Source organism: Uloborus diversus, chromosome 8 (genome assembly GCF_026930045.1).
Source record: "Uloborus diversus isolate 005 chromosome 8, Udiv.v.3.1, whole genome shotgun sequence".
Taxonomy (NCBI): Eukaryota; Metazoa; Arthropoda; class Arachnida; order Araneae; family Uloboridae; genus Uloborus; species Uloborus diversus.
Window position 1 is genome coordinate 158,943,454 of NC_072738.1, and position 16,210 is coordinate 158,959,663.

At 35.6% G+C, this 16,210-nt stretch overlaps 1 protein-coding gene across 1 annotated transcript in view; it reads right to left on the reverse strand.

Moving 5' to 3' along the window:
• Positions 1 to 2,876: 2,876 nt before the first annotated feature.
• Positions 2,877 to 16,210, reverse strand: part of LOC129228710 (elongation of very long chain fatty acids protein 7-like) — a 66,936-nt gene continuing 53,602 nt past the window's right edge. Inside the window, exon 8 of the mRNA XM_054863394.1 lies at positions 2,877 to 3,046. Within this exon, the coding sequence (XP_054719369.1) occupies positions 2,877 to 3,046 (170 nt within the window). The remainder of the gene's footprint in view (positions 3,047 to 16,210) is intronic.

Sequence of the window (16,210 nt, forward strand, 5' to 3'; positions counted from 1 at the left end):
TCATGATCTCTAGCAAAGTAAAGGTCGCTTATATGCTCCTGGGCCCCCCAAAATTCGTTTATGAGTGAACCTTAAATTTCTGTGCATCGTTCGAACACCAGCATGCCTCCCCCGTCCCCTACCTCCAGAGCTGCAGGTATTCAAAAGCGTTCAGACAGCCTGTTTTTAAACTTTTTTAGAGAGTAGTTCATATTTAATTCAATGAATAAGTGTTGTTAATTATGAACCTAAAACAGGGGTAACATTAAATTACACAAGGTGGTAAATTTAAACATTTAATCTTTTTCCTGTTAATATTTCTAAGTTACTTAAATAAAAAGAGACAATTTGAATGAGGAATAGAAATTTGAACAATACGTATACATTTTTTGCATTAGCTAGAACTTTTTTTGGAAAGTATTTTTTAGTTTCTATCTGGTAAAAATCTTCACACGCTAATCCAATATTATTTTTACATGTCAATGTTACAAATGACAAAGTAATTATCCTGAATAATCATTCACAATTAATTATTTTTAAACTCTCTTTATTCATCTATAAAAAAATTTATCTTTTACTGTGCTTGAAGTTAACAGGCCGGGACGCCGTAATTTTGTCTGAAACCTGTACTCCTGGCAATCAAAAATAGAGGAAAACAGAAAACTGGTATAAAGAAATTAAATATTCGTTAAACATATATTAATATCAAACATATTTGAATATTTAAAATCACGATAAAAGGCAATGTACTTATATTTATTTCATACGAACGTGATTAAAATTTTATTGTCAATCCTTCCTAACAACCATAAAACAACTTTGTGTTAGAAAGAAAATTGTAATTTGTATTTTTTCAAGTCAGTATCATATATTGTTCAAGTACAAAAAAAATTCCTGAAGTTCACGAAGCACATTTTCGTGACTTAGCAAATCACGCGTTTCCGTGTACTTTTTCAATCAGTTATTTTCTCAAAAACATTTATTGGATCGAAGAGCCGATGTATTTTCAGTAGTAGATACCACAATCCCTAAAAAAGGTTCAAAAATATCCATAAATTGTATTACACAAATTACATTGAAATAGATTATATGTTAAACTTATAGCATCCATAACACGCTATCAACTCCCCCCCCCCCCCCACGATAGAAAATATCACTCTCCGAAGGTCCTTGTACCTGTTACCGAAGTGATAAGCCCATCTACGGAACCCTCGGGATAAATATTGGCGGTAGAATTGGAAAGTATTTCAAATGAATTACGTTTGCTGATCTTGTATGGAAATTGATTGATTTGAAATGCGTGAAAAGCGATGGTATAAGAAGAGCTTTGTAAATAAAAGTTTTGATTTGATGCATGTGACAACAAAAACATGTCAAAGTGAAATGCTGCTATACTGAGTCATGGAAAAATAACGTTAAGTTCTTAAAAGAAAAATCATTTCACCTCAATAGTTGAACAGAACAATGTATTTTACCCAGTGGAAAAAAAATATTTTGTTTTCAATGCATATTGGTTTTTAAGGATCTTTGTGTTTTTGAGGATCTAGCGTTTTTTCAATAAATATGAAAGCTTAATAGCGCTCACCATTCAACTTATTACGGAGAATAAAAAATATAATGTGTATTCTTTTTCTGTGAAACAACTTGAAAATGTATTTCAATCTGGTAAAGTTTTCCCATTGAAATCATAGGTACGCACATTGTTATTAAAGTAAGAAAAACAACGTTAAAAAAGCACAAATTTACCAATTACAGCAGACACGTGTTTCGGCGTTACAGGGAACGCCATTGTTATTAACATTAAGCTTTAAAAATTAAGCACTTATATATATCAAAAATTAAAAACGTTTAAGGAGAGTGAAAAGAAGAAGAAGACAATGCTTACCCCAGTTGGGGACAGAACTCCAAACATAAATAAAAGTATTTAGGTAGCGAAAAAAATTTTTTTTAAACATTTTGAAAAAAAAAAAGAAAAGAAATAAGGGCACAAAAGAGCTTGAGCATCTAAATGCATAGTCAAGGAAATGCAACTCAAACTATGACTTTCAACTAGCTTCTAAGCTTAAATATTCAAATTTTTCAAAATTTTGAAGCTTAATATTTTATGAATTCTACTTTTTTCTGCATGTGCGCGTTTGAAGAAAAATGACTTTTTACGTAATCTATTTTCACGTAACTATAATGAAAAACCTCACAGAAAAAAATTATTGACTGAAGATTTCTTGAATGATGTATATTGTGAAAACTGTTTTATCCGCCTACGGTATAGCGTGCTTCAAATCCGATTCTGTATTCAGAATTTTGAAAAAACGAATGACACCAATGAATATATATCTACACATAATATTTTTTTACAACATGTCAATAATACTCAAGTATTCACTAGTTTCTAAAGGAAGTCTTTCCGATTTGTTTTGTAATATTGTATCCCTATCTCTTTTGCATGTTGTGCAATTCAAAGAGCAGCAAATAATGAAATTTCTTCAATTGTTCAATGGTCTTATTGTCTGCTCTGAAGTTGATCTATCCAAAGAATTTAAAGTTTTGAAAATAAATTTAATAAAAGTTGCAGTGGTTCCTTTTGTCTTCGCTGCTACCACAGTTCTGGCACTTTTAAAATGTAGACCAAAATCGTACTTAGAATTCTGGTTTTTTGGACTTTCTCTAGAAATGCAGAGGTACCTCGAAGATTTCCTGCTATTCATATGCGCATTCACTTACTACAGCGTCTTTTTAACACCGTGTCTTTTCACAGCAATTTACACCTTCTTCTGCGATGCTTTAGCAAAGTGCATTTCATATACTTCTGACGTTGCAAAATTTTCTTCTGGTGATTTGGTAACCAAATTCAAAATTCATCAGTTAATCAGTAAATGCTGCTACCAATTAGACAACTGCTATTCTTTTCCTGTTTTCTTGATGCTTTTGCAATACTTCTGCAGCCTTTTCATGGCTATCTCATTATATTTGCCAAATGCAGACGTACCAGCCTCCATTATGTTTGTAGAGTCTGTTTTGATATTCATTTTATCCGGAAGTAGCATTGTAAGTATCATCATTTCCGGTTCTAGAATACCTGGAAATTTAGTGAAAGCGGCTAACAATTATCGGTGTACGTACCAAAAGTTACTGGTGAACTACGGTAGCATATCAGATACTTCGTACCTCGGGATTCTGCAAAAATTGAAAGCCCTCAGCAGTATGGAGATCCAACATCTCACTATTTTCAAAATGATAAAAATAAACAGAAGTTTGTTAATCAGTTCGTTTGGGTGTTTCTTGACCTATGGATTTTTAATTTTACAATTCACCCCACATTCTGTAAGCTGAATAACTAGTAAAATAGAGACGCTTTTTCAAAGCTGAAAAAGAAATACTGTCAATATTTTGTCAAAAAAAAGGACCCTAGTAAATTGAAAACCTCCTGAAAGAATTTTTCAAGTTCATGAGTTGTCAAAGGAAGAATCCCTTAAAGAAAGAACTCTGTAATTTCATAGACCAGCATTATTTTCAATCCAGAATTTGTTGAACATCAAACTGAGTTTTATGAAAGTATTTGTATAAGCTCTAGACAAAGCAGGAGGGGCTCTCTGGCATAAAATGCACTGTAAAGAAATTCCGAAACCTTACTGAGTATTTCCGTGTAATATTTCGGGATTTCAATGGTTTTTATCCACTTCCAGGAAAAATCAGGTATCATTGTCAAAAAGTTTCCTAAACTGCTACAAGTTGCACGAATGCAGATTTCTCACGGTTGTAAAAAAAACACTGTTCACCTCCTAGTTTGAAGATTAACTGAGCGTATTTATTAAGTATATCGGCTTCAATTCGCTTGCTGCCCGCCCCGACTGATTTAGCTCCGAAAGGGAGCGAATAAGTCCATGGACTGCATAGCCCTGCAAGAACTGCAAGCGAGTAAAATTCCTGATACTTGAATTCCAATTCTGTCTTAGGCTTGGCCATGTTTGCAATGCTACTTTTGCAACTTCCTTGATTAATCAGGAAGGTGCCACTATCAGATTATAACCATCCTAAGTTAACTCTAATTCTCTAGAGACACGACTGGCTTTAATTCCGGGAAGGTTATTGAATTTTAGCGGAAAACGTTCCTGGTTTGTGCAAGATATGTTACTGGCAGAAGTTGGGCACACTAGCTGCCCATTTTGTACCAGGAACGTTTCTGAATCGTTTATACAGTGTGTAAGTGAGGCAATGGTAAAAGGAGATTTTTGTTGACTCATAAATTATAGTGATATTTCATGAAGAAGAGTGTGAAAATGAGCTACGAGAAGCAAAAGGGTAAAGCCTTGGTGGCATATCAAATCAGTTTGTTATTCTCCCGTGAGAAATTCGCCTCCCACAACACACTGTAAAAACGATTCAGAAACGTTCGTGGAAAAGAATGGGCAGCTGATGTGCCAAACTTTTTTCTGTAATATTTCTTACAAAAACCAGGAACGTTTTCCGCTAAAATTCAGCAACCGTACTGAAATTATCCTGGAAGCTTCCTAAAATATTCAGAACTCTTACCGTTTAAAGCCAGTCGTGTCTCTGGAATCTTAGAATAAACTTACGTGCGCATACTATAATAGATCGTCACCATACTGCATTTCGGAAGAAAGCTCCAAAAGCAGTATTGCAAACATGGCCACAGCTACGAAAGAATTGAACAAGTAAGTATCAAGAATTTTACTCGCCTGCAATTCTTGCAAAGCTACGTTGTCCATAGACTTATCTGCGCCCTTTGGCCGCCTTATCAGTCTGGCCGGGCCACAATCGAACGGTAGCGGATACACTTTATAAATACACTCAGTTAATCTTTGAACTGGGAGCTAAACATATTTTTTGCAACAGTGAGAAGTGTGCATTCGTGCGCATTGTAGCCATTCAGGAAACTTTTTGACAAGGATACTTGATTTTTCCAGGAAATGGATAAAAACCATAGAAATTCCGTAACGTTACACGGAAATATTCAGTAACGTTTCGGAATTTTTTTACAGTGCAGTCTTCGGTGGTAGAATTTTGATTTAGAAACACGAATCAAGCTTTTATTGTTTATGCATACATAACTCATAATTTTCATTCAAAGAAGAGACTTGACAAAACGGCAAGCTTTGCAGCATATCTCTTCCTGAAAGTAAACATTCGAGTAGACAGCGGCAACTTCGCGCATTTCTTGCAGAGCAGTTCTCCCAGTCGTACGCTTAGTTAAAAGATACTTTTTCTTGGTTTTGATGCCTTCAGTAATGGATTTGCTACTTTTAACAGAATCGATCAAGGAATAAGGAAGATCTCACGTAGCGAGAGAAATAATGTATAAGATTTTTCGACCTGGATTTGAACTCAGGCCCATCTCATTAAAAGCACGACTCTCCATTCCCCCTAACAAATACACTGGCCTCAAAAAGTTAAAATACAACATGTTTTACGAAGCTCACCATTAAAAAAATGACAGTAACAATAAAATGCATAATTTGCATGAATGATAATAACGAACTTTGAAACCATTTATAAAAAAAATAGCGGCCACTTTTATTTTATAGAAAAGAACATATCTTTATGAGTGAGAACAAAATGCAAATATCAAGCTTTCGTACTTTTGTGTGCAAGCTGTGTTGATTTTCAACTCTTGTTGGCAGTTTCGGTGACAATAGGTCAGTAGAGTTTAGAAAATGTCTTAGAGATGTGGTTTGCCCGATTCGTTAAGGTGGAGGGCAGTTGGATGGATGGAAATGGGATTGTCGCAGGCTGATGCTGCTAGACGTCTCAATGTGAGTCGAAGTGTTGTTCAGCGACTTTGTGATCAATACCAATCAGAAGATTCTGTGTCCAGAAGACCTGTTCCGGGTCGACCTCGAGCTACAACACCTGCAGAAGACCGTTTTCTAGTTCTTTCGGACCGAAGGTGAAGAATCACACTGTGCTGCAGGTCGTTGCAGACCACTTTGTAGCATGAGGAAGAAGAATCTCTGCTACTACGGTGCGAAATCGTCTTCACTGTGCAGGTCTCTATGCAAGATGACCAGTTGTGTGTGTTCCACTCAACGGACCACAGCAAAGGATCCGCTTGTGCTAGGCAAGAGAACATGTTTCCTGGACCGAGCAGCAATGGGCTACTGTGCTGTGCACAGATGAGTCCAGATTTACATTGGAGAGTGATTCGGGGCGTCTACTGACCTGGAGGGAACAGCGCACTAGATACCATCAATCCAACACTGTTGAAAGGCACAGTTATAGAGATGGTGGAATTATGGTTTGGTCAGGGATCACGCTCAGTGGTCACACTGACCTGTATGTGTTCCATGGAGGAATTCTGACTGGTCTGAGATATCGGGATGAGATCTTGATCCATATATCCGCCCATATGCTGGTGCTGTTGGTAATGATTTCATTCAGATGGATGGTAATGCACGACGTCACCGAGCTCGGATTATTGAGGAGTATCTTGAGAACCACGGTTTGGAACGAATGGAATGGCCAGCTCGATCACCAGACCTGAATCCGATAGAACATCTTTGGAACTATCTTGGCAGACAGGTTGCTGCTTTAAATCTTCCTCCAATGTCGGTACATGAGCTGGAACAAGGCTTACTCTCTGTCTAATCTTCGCTTCCTATTCCAGTGTCCGACAACTTAATAAACAGCATGGAAAATCGATGCCACTAATGCATTCAAGTTAGGGGGACACATTCCTTATTAGGACCCATTTTCGTATTGTTTCTATGACATTTTACTTCATAACACTGTGATGTTCTGTTTTCTTCAAAAAATGGACTTCTCCTAAACGATTTTTTTTTGGTTATAAATCGTTTTTGCAACATACTTACATAAATTTCTATGACGCATTCAATAAAAAACTATTTAATGCACATATCCACCAAATTTTTTGTTTCTACATTCATTTATTTGCAAATTATACGCAAAAATCCGGTTGTACCTTAACTTTTTCAGGCCAATGTATGTCTTTGTTTTCGAATGCTATTCTATAAAGCAATGTGATAAAGAAAAAAGAAAAAAATGCTTTTTTTCTGACACAAAACGGAAAAAAAAGTCGTGGCTCAATTTTTTGTCATTCGCCGTCATGATAAGCTTTAAAATGAAGGGAAAATCGTAGAATTCGATTCAGGAGTAAGGAAGATATCGCGCAGCGAGAGAAATAAAGCACAAGATAGAGCAACTGAATTAAAAGAGTAATTTCAGTTTCGAGTTTTTTTTTTTTTTTTTTTTTAAATACCAAAAAGTCAAAAACTGTCTTTAGAAGAATCTGCATTTTTGCATACAAAGAAAAATATTTTTTCTGCATCAAAAGGACTTTCTTGAAGTCTAAAATTTTAAACCTGATGCTTCTATTTATGCTTTTGTATTGCGCTTAGTTTTCATAGCGGAGCCAAAAGTTTACAAAAAAAAGAAAGAAATCTTTCAATTAAGAGTCAATTTAACTGAGTAAGTATTCCAGGCTGCATCAAGGTTTCGAAACAGCGAGGAACTTTCTTGTTCCATCTAATCTATTACATTGCATGCGTTTTTTATTGTATAAGTGCACATGTAATGCGTGAGAATGGTCTAATTTATTCAAGTCCGGCAGGACGTTCTGACAGGGGCCAGAACTCTAGTCCAGCTGGTTACCGGAGGAATTCTCTACCGATTGAGCCACTCAGCTCAATCGGTTACAACGCAAGGCAAACTTATTAATTTAATTAAACAACTCGGGTATTTTTAAATAGCTTTTTTTGACTGAAAAAAAAAACAACTTTTAGACCGTGGGTCTGTTTTTCGTCATTAGACGTACATTAAGCTTTAAAACGGGGGGGGGGGGGGGGGGTAAATGGAATTCAATCCAAAAATACGGAAGATCTCGTGTAGCGATAGAAAAACAGGCTTCAGAAATAATTCATTAAATTATACCATATTATACTTCATTTGTTTTAATATTCTTTGTTTCATACATTTTTAGTCATTGTTGGCCAATAAAGTGCCAAATGGTTTAAAATTTCTATCTATTGCCAGTATCTATTTGTTAACAAATAAAATTCGTGTATATCATTTCAGTATATAAGAAATGATTTTAAACAGATTTTCCTTTTCCCCTCTTGATTCTGCTTTTGAGACTAGCACATTTTACTTGAATTGGGGAAAATCTAACGTGGCAGCATTGTGAAGGCCTCAACTATAGTTTTAAATTATGTTTCCTTTCCCGTGTTCCCCATGTCATCTACAAGGATAGCCAAAATTATAAGGACAAAAAAAAAATCCCCAAAATCTTGACTGAATTTTGTCAGAAAGTTATGCGAATTTTATGACTAGGAGCTAATGGTAAAATAAACATTTTTCATTACGTATTTTGGAAATACATACGAATTTCGTTTTTATCGAAGGAAATTTGAACTCAGACATCCCTGTAATATGGACAAAATTCTAAAACAATTGGATTTGTGCGTTCTAAATAGAAAAATTCGTTTTTTTTTTTTTTTTTTTTTTTTTTTTTTTTTTTGTTCTGCACACTGCCTTACATAACGATATAAATGCTCAGTAAGCGATTGGCGACGTCACATTCTATTTTGACAGTCATGCCGCTGGAACGAGGTCGATTGAAAATCTTTACGACTTACTGCTGTACGTCAAATAACAACAAATCCAAATAGACCGAGATTGGTCTTTAAGAGTTTTCTGAAATGTCTCGGCAAATAAGGACCACAAGGACGCAAGGCAGGAAATCTTCTGTTTCTGTACTTGTGAAACACATGATAATGAGACGAGCTTGCTCCAAAAAACAAACATCAAGAGTAATTCTGGTTACGATACAATGTTCCAATTGTCCCACAAGTTTTACAAAAGTAAGAAAAGTTTCATGATCTGAAACTAATGTCACGACCGACTCTTAAAAAGTTCATAAGAGACTAAGGGTTGAGCGTGCCAAAAGTGGCTTGTTATGGATAAACAGTTAGGTAACGCACTGTAAAAAAATTCCGAAACGTTATTGAGTATTTCCGTGTAACGTGTCGGGATTTTAATGGTTTTTTTCCACTTCCTGGAAAAATCAAGTATTATTGTCAAAACGTTTCCTGAATTGCTACAAGTTGCACGAATGCACGCTTCTCACTGGTGTAAAAAATATTTTTAGCTCCCAGTTTAAAGCTTAACTTTGCGTATTTATAAAGTGAATCAGCTTTAGGTTACTTACGGACTGTCCATTGCTGATAAAGCTCCCAATGAGCGCGAATAAGTATGGACTACGCTGCTTTGCAAGAGTTGCAGGCGTGAAGGATTCACGATATCTGCTTGCAATTCTGGTCTAGCCTTGGCCATGTTTGCAATACTGCTCATGGAACTTTCTTAATAAATCTGGAAGGGGCCAAGCAATTATATTACACCTTCTAAAGTTTACTCTACAATTCCAGAGACAAAACTGGCTTCAAACGGGAAGATTTCTGAATTTTTAAGGAGGTTTCCGAGATAATTTTAGGAAGGTTACTGAATATTAGCGGAAAACGTTCCTGGTTTTTGCAAGATATGTTACTGATAGAAATTGGGCACATCAGCTGCCCATTATTGGCCAGGAACGTTTCTGAATCGTTTTTACAGTGCGTAATCTTTTCTGATGAGAAAAAGTTTAAGTAGAATGTACTAGATCAATGATTCTCAACCTGTGGAGCGCACCCCTTAGGGGGGTGAGAGCACACTCGAGGGGGGGGAGGGCGCGAAAATATCCCAGAAAAAGTATTATTTTAAAGAATTGATAAACTGACTGAAAGGAAAAACAGACATACAAATAGAAAAGAAAATGCATTTCAACATATTTAATAATAATCTTGTTGAAGTAAATAACTTCTAAATAAAAACTTATTTAGTAAAAACATACAAAGTTAAAAAGAAGTTTCGTAATTATTAGTGACTTTCTTGGGCCTGTCTTGAAGAACAAAAGTTCTTTGAAGGAAGGCTTAATATTAGAAATAGCCACTCTCGGTTCTTCTATATTTACACTGTAAAAACGATTTAGAAATGTTCGTGGAAAAGAATGGGCAGTTGATGTGCCCAACTTTTTCCAGTAATATTTCTTACAAAAACCAGGAACGTTTTCCGCTAAAATTCAGCAATCGTACTGAAATTATCGTGGAAGCTTCCTAAAATATACAGAACTCTTACCGTTTAAAGCCAGTCGTGTCCCTGGAATCTTAGAGTAAACTTAGGTGGGCATACTATAATATATTGGCACCATACTGCGTTTCGGAAGAAAGCTCCAAAAGCAGTATTGCAAACATGGCCACAGCTAAGAAAGAATTGCACAAGTAAGAATCAAGAATTTTACTCGCCTGCAATTCTTGTAAAGCTACGTTGTCCATAGACTGATTTGCGCCCTTTGGCCGCCTTTTCAGTCTGGACAAGCCGCAATCGAAATGTAGCGGATACACTTTATAAATACACTCAGTTCATCTTTGAACTGGGAGCTAAACATATTTTATGCAACAGTGTGAAGTCTGCATTAGTGCGACTTGCAGCAATTCGGGAAACTTTTTGAAAAGGATACTTGATTTTTCCAAGAAGTGGATAAAAACCATAGAAATTCCGTAACGTTACACGGAAATATTCAGTAACGTTTCGGAATTTTTTTTACAGTGTAGCTGAGATCTTTATTTTGTAATCAAAAAAGCCACAGCAGAAAATCCAGTTTCACAAAGGTTGGATGTTGAAAATGTTAATATAATGCGAAATGTACTTGTTTTTAGCGAAGAAAAAGAATCCTCTACTATTGACCAAAATTCAAATAGTGATTTATTATTGTCTTTTGGTTTCGGAGGCAACTTGTCGTAAAGTCTAAGAATTTTTCCTCCTCATCAAATGAGAGTCTTTCGGGGAATCTTATGAAATGGATCTCTAACCCTCTCGTAACTTGCTATCAGTTTGCCGTCACCGCGAAAATGCTTTTTAAAATTCTTTACCAGCATGTATAAATGATTTTCAATGGTTACAAAACAACTTTTACACGTTCTTCTTCAGCTTTCTAAATTTTAGTACTGTTAGAAGTTGATAATCAACCTCATCTAGGTCCTAGATTGCTTCCAATTTACTTGCATTTAGTTCTTTAATTTCCTATGTTCTAATAAGACTATACTCAGAACAAAGTTATGCGTAGTAATATTAAATTTGTTTACGAGATTATCAATATTTTTATTTAATAACCTGCTTCAGCTAAGTCCAACTAGCTTCAGTTAAAAATTTTTGACTGTAACCTCGTATTGACGGGGGGGGGGGGGTCGTGAGCTCCTGTCAGCGTTCAAAGGGGGGCACATTGCCTAAAAGGTTGAGAACACCTGGACTAGATTTTTTTTTTTAACTTCTGGTACGATCTCTGTGAAGGAAGAAACAAGTCTCAAAGCGTACATTTGGAGACGACTCAGTCATGGTCTGAGTAAGTTTTGCAACGGACGGAAACTATGCCAATATTTTTTTGTGCAGAGTGCAGAATGAATTCTGAGAGTAATGTCGACGATCTAAGCAATATTTTTTTAACAAAAAAAAAAAAAAAAAAAAAAAAAAAACACCGTCAATTACGAGTTTAAACAATTTATTCCAGCAGGATAATGCCTAATTACATGTTTTTCAAACCTCAAAATAATTGAGTACCAAGTCCATAATGCAAAAAAAAAAAAAAAAAAAAAAAAAAATTAACGCAGTAAGTGCCACAATCCACCAGGAATCTTATTTTTGATCCACTGTAAAAAAAAAAAATTATTTGACACTTACTGCGTTCTCCATTTTTTGTCTTCATTTTCTATCCCAACCAACGTAGTTTTAAAGACGGCCAGACTCTTGGGAGTTGCATCTATCTGCCAAGGAAACGAAAGCATTAGTGAGAGTTCACTACCCCAACTGGCTCTGTATTTTAAAAATTAGAGCAAATAACAACTTTTTATAGTGATTTTCGTGTTTAGCCAGGCAAAATACTTCAGAATAGTTATTTTTGAGTCAGATGCAGTTTTGGTGTTGGGTAGTGCAATAATAGTGGTTTTTCTAAAGGGTTATCATTTTTTTAAATTAACTTATTTCTTAAATTTCTCCTTCAATTACTTTTCATTGCTACATTTTAATGCTAAAAAGGATTAATAATAGACGATTCAAGTTGTCATTCTATTTCCATCAATTGAAACACAAAGCCACATTTTTTTTTTTTTTTTTTTTTAACAGTAAACGAGCATTGTTAATAAATTCAGCTTTGGAGAATAAGTATTAAATCAATATTTTATTTTAATCTTCTAAAGTGAAATTTCTCCCGTCATTTAACTATATGAAATGTACAATGACATGAAAAGGTGTGGATTTTCATGTTAAACTGAAGACGAACTATTGATTGCATTCAATTTTCTAAGTTACTCCCCAAAAAAACCATTAAATTAAAACCGTGTTACAATGCAGTTATTGATTTTGAGGGTAAAATGAAGAAGTTAAATAAAACTTTAAAGCCATTTTGAAACAGCATTGAAACTCGAAACATTCTGTCAATTTGAAATTGATTATTGATCTAAAATCTATGAATGTGTTTAATGATATATTTTGAAGACATGTCTTTCGCAAAATGTATTTCATCTCTGCTGAAAAGTGCATGAGTTAAGAATTTCTTTATTCAGAAAATGGTTTTAAATCATCGAACTCTATGAAAACGCTATTATGTATTACAAGTTCAAGCAAGCATCAACCTTAGAAGCGAAGGTAATTGTAATGGTCGAATATTTGCAACAAAATAAGTTGAAGTTGACATTAAGTAACATTTATCAGATTATGCTTTTTTTTCGGTAATACTTTTTGGAAAAAAACTCTGACTTTCATTTATGAACAGCCATGCAAACCAAAATGCAAGACTGATGTTAATGAAAAAATACCGATGCAAAACGGCTTTGAGTCTGTTTTATTTTATCCCCCCAAAACAAAATTATCAACCTCAGAAAAACGATTCACACTGAAAGAAACTTGGATTCTACAAACCGTGTTTACATTCAATTTAAGCCTGAAATGTTTTCTCTCGTCAAGATGGAAGATAAAGTGGAAAGTCGCATTGTTCCATGCTTATTTTTACGTGTCGTTGATGCACAGTTTTCTTTTGATAGTTCTGAATGTTGGCCATATCACAAACCCCTCAATATATGACTTAGTGAGAAACATATTGATACAAATTTTATGGTTTGTAATACAAACCAGACACAGAGCATTTGTAAAATTATTATTTTACTTTACCAATTATATCAATAACGTTCATGAACCAGCATTGCGTAAAACGGACTGTTATAAAATTAACACAATCCTAATGGTCAGTCTCTTAGCCCCTGCCTTCTTTGGTATTTCTTCAGGTATTGTTTTATACTTCACTGAAGATCATGGATATGTTCCGTACTATGCGTACGGAAAAGTTTTCTCAGAACAGGGACCGCTCGAAATATTTGTGACGTCAATGTCCATCACAAAGTACCACAGTACATTCTTGATGCCCAACATTGTAACGGCCCACTTATGTACATTTAATATTTTGCTAAGTAGAACCATTGATGCAGTGAGAAAAGAAGCTGACACCTCAAACATCATGAACCAATTGCAATATTACCGAATTTTCCTGCACCTACATAAGAAGATTGCTAAGTATTTTTCCCTCCCATTGATGTACATAATGCTAGCATACGCGGTGGGTACGTTATCTTCCTTGTCCTTAAGTCTCGGACAAGGTGGTATCTTGTCGGTTATGGATGGTCAAGAATCTGCAGTACTTGCAGTTTTGTGTTTCCTGTTCATCTTCTTGATCATAAATACCTCATCAAGCGTAACGCTTTCAGCCGTGCGATGGAAAGAGAAATTTCAGTGCTTACGAATGCTGAATTTAGACACTCTTAGTCAGAGACATATGAAATATCTAAAACTTCTTTCCAATATGGAGCCCTTTCATCTTACTATCAATAACATGATTCGAATTGATAATTCCTTATTGGCTAGTTCGATCGGATGTTTCTTGACCTATGGCATTTTGATTGTTAAATTTAGTTAGAACTAGTGATACCCGCACGGCTTCGCCCGTAATAGAAAAATCAAAAGGTCTTTTGATTCGCCTGTATATTTACAAATAATGTATGGTGAATTTTCTCGCCAGTTGCTTTGTACCCATCTTACGGTTTCACGTTATGATAATTTCGTATCTCGCCAATTGGCTTGTGTCCATGTTACGGTTCCACGTTATGATAATTTCGTAATTTACTCGTCCATCTAATGACTTTTTTTTTCTTAAAATTGGAATAGAAAAAGAACCACATCGAATTTTAGAAAAATCGCTTCGAGGTGCACACCCCTATGCTACATACTAACTTTGTGGCAAATTTCATGAAAATCGACCGAACGGTTTAGGCGCTATGCGCGTCACAGACATCCAGACATCCTCCGGACAGAGAGACTTTCAGCTTTATTATTAGTAAAGAAAACAGCAAGTTTCAATATTTTTTTTTTCTCTTCAGAATTTAAAAAATAAAAATTTGTCCTAATTGACCAAACTTTCAATGAGAGAGAATAAGTTACTGGATAGCTGCAACTTTACAAGGCAAGATGCAGGCATGGGAGATGCTTGGTTCTTATTTGCAATTATGTGTTAGCTATGGCCATGACTGCATTAATACTTCTGGAGCTTTCTTGGTAAATCAGAAAGGTTCTTATCAATAACGTTAAACCTATTCTCCAAATTCTCCAGAAAGTTTCAAGGATAATTTAAGAATGGTTACTGACATTTAGTGGAAAACGTTCCAGATTTTTGCAAAATATGTTACTGGCAAAATTTTGGGCACATAAGCTGCCCATTATTTTTCAGTAACGGTTCTGAATTGTTTTACCAGTGTGAGATTGATAAAGGCTGGCTAGAGCATCCAGTTAGAATTTTCGGAGACTTGATGAAAGATTTCATTTTCAGAATTATCTGCAGTTATAATGACATGTCCTCGGTTAGTAACAGAAGAAGGTTTGACACACCCGCCATCTGTTCGGACAAAAGTGCCTGTGAAAAGGGTCACGGAAATGTTACAACGAGAACGGGCAAAAATACGCTATAAAACCTGCCCTATAGAGCTCAAAATATCGAAGGAATCAATGTTAAAAGTTCTGAGAAAAGACTGAGGTTGTAAAGCAAACAGAAAAAACAAAATTCGCGGAGTTTTAGACTCTGCTGTGATGAAAAGGAAGCTGAATGCGAAAAAAAAGATTTTCTTAGCACGTTGGGAATGAGTTGTTTTTTTTAGTAGAGAAACCGAGTTTAGAATATCGCTGGAGAAACTATGTATTCATTTTACAGCAAATATCTTTAGCCTAAAAATAATATAACATGGTCAGTATATATTGATAACATGGATGAAAGCTCTTACGTTCCATATTACATATTAAAACGTTTTGTGTGGGATGGTTTGAAGGACTGATCCAAAAAGAGAAACAAATTGGTAGAAATAAATGCTCAGTGTTATAAAGCTGAGGTTTTGGAAAAGGAAAACTTTATTCCCAAATGTTCAAAGTATGTAAGATGCAGAATACTGCTGCGCCCAACAAGATCGTGCTTCTTCGCATACTGCGTGTGAGATTTAAGAGCAAAAAAGAAGCTGACTTTTTGCCCTTCATCGGATGGAACACTCGACTCCCCTTATCAGAACTCGCTTGAACGTTTGGTTATTTCGTGTGGCATAGATCATAATTATAAAATTCCTAATTTGAGCAAATTCAAAAATGTAATTCGAAACATTTTGCAGGAAACGCCAATGGAAGCATCAGGGCCGCACAGAGCCTCTTGTCAGTTATGTTGCCGGGCCCCTCCCACACCCCCCCCCCCTCAAAAAAAAGAAAAGAAAACGGGGAAAAGAAGAAAAATTGGAGGAAGAAGGGAAACAAAAGAAACGGAAAGAAAGAAAAAAAAAGAGGGGGCGAAAAATATCAAAACTGCTCACTAGAAAACAATTAACTCACTTTTAACTGCCACAGCAGTAAATACCAAAAGAGAAAATTTTACTTAATCTTTATACGTTTTCTCTTATTCGGAGTCCCCCCCCCCCCTTTTTTTTCTTTCTTCCTTTTTTTTTTTTTCTGCGTCACTGTCGCCGGGGTTCCCCAAGGCCTGGGCCCCTATTCTCCGACTAGGCTGACATGGCCTCTCGTCGAGCCTGGGTAGCATACGTGCCATATGCAGGGCTGCCTAACGCGCCGAATTTTAAGGAACATTCGCGTATTT